General features: G+C 38.6%; 1 protein-coding gene across 1 annotated transcript in view; it reads left to right on the top strand.

Annotated features, from left to right (window-relative positions):
• Positions 1-240: 240 nt before the first annotated feature.
• The window catches only part of LOC106011099 (15-hydroxyprostaglandin dehydrogenase [NAD(+)]), a gene marked incomplete at its 3' end in the record, with an annotated part of 1,642 nt that continues 665 nt past the window's right edge, over positions 241-1,217 (top strand). The window contains 1 exon segment of the mRNA XM_013079496.2: positions 241-391. Coding sequence (XP_012934950.1) covers positions 299-391 — 93 coding nt within the window.

Below are 1,217 nucleotides of genomic sequence, written 5' to 3'. Positions count from 1 at the left end.
CCCCCCCAAATTCCCCACTCGCCACAAAAAAATCCGTTTGCCTGAAAAACAAGAACTTTACCCTCAGATCCTTATATTATATAGAATTCTACCACAGTTTACAGACTAACTTACCAGCGAGTTGCGAGTATACGTTTCACGTGACCTTATAAACGTTTTGTTTGGTTTTTGTTTGGTTTGGTTTTGTGCATCTTTAAGTAGTTACCTATAGAAGGTATAAAACGGTATCTGTTTCTTACACAGTGGCTTTTTTTTTTAATTTTCAGTTTAGTCTCGTGCTGTATCGTGGTGATTTAACATGGATGTGTCCGGAAAGGTTTTCTTCATCACTGGAGGGGCTCAGGGGTTAGGCAAAGCGTATGCTGAGGCGTTGCTGGCCAAAGGAGCGAAGGTGGGTCATTGTCTTCGGTTGTTTTCTTTTTGGCTTTGTTTTCCTATCTGTTTGCAGTTGTGGTTTATTGTTTTGAAATAAAATTTAATGACAACTCTCTTACTTTTTTAGATGGAAAGTATTAGAATAATGTCCTTGCTGGTATGGGGTTTGTTAGTGGTTGCTTATTGGTTAAATGTTCTTTAGCTTTTTTATCGATTTGTTTTGCGATTTGTTTGCAGTTCTTTTGGTGGTAGTAGAAGATGACGGCTTCAAGCTTATCATGATTCCTTTGATGTGACGGAGACAAAAAAGAGTTGTTGCTCTGACATGGTACATCTATGCATATTACTCTAAGATATGGAGTAAAAGGAGGGGGGGTGGACAAGCGGTCTAAAATTAATAAACGGGGGGAGGGGATAAAGGGGGGAGGGGCTCACTCAACCTCATACCTCTGCACTAGTAGGAACAAATGTGAGGCAGCGCGGTGGAATCAGGCTCTCGTCAAAATAATCAAGGGAAGAAATGTGCCTTTTTCGCAGGTTTGTGAATTTTATCAAATTTTTGTTTTTTGGCTCAACACCTTTCATACCCATTAAAGAACTCATTTCTGTGTGGATTTTTCTGGAAAAACGTTAATTAAAGGCACAAAAACATGTAAATTTTCGGTTACCACGGACTCTAAAGCTAAGGAAATAACTAATCTTTGGCGGTCATTTTCTCACTAGTTTTACCTCTGAAAACAGGTGACCCCCACCTATTTCTTTCGCAAATATCACGACTTGTATTCAAGATAAATGGATATTTTTTTTCATCCAAATAAAGACAAGTGAACAAGCTTTAAGAT

Source organism: Aplysia californica, unplaced genomic scaffold (assembly GCF_000002075.1).
Source record: "Aplysia californica isolate F4 #8 unplaced genomic scaffold, AplCal3.0 scaffold00054, whole genome shotgun sequence".
NCBI lineage: Eukaryota > Metazoa > Mollusca > Gastropoda > Aplysiida > Aplysiidae > Aplysia > Aplysia californica.
The sequence above is the reverse complement of the archived record's forward strand: the minus strand, read 5'-3'. Positions and strand labels throughout refer to the sequence as shown.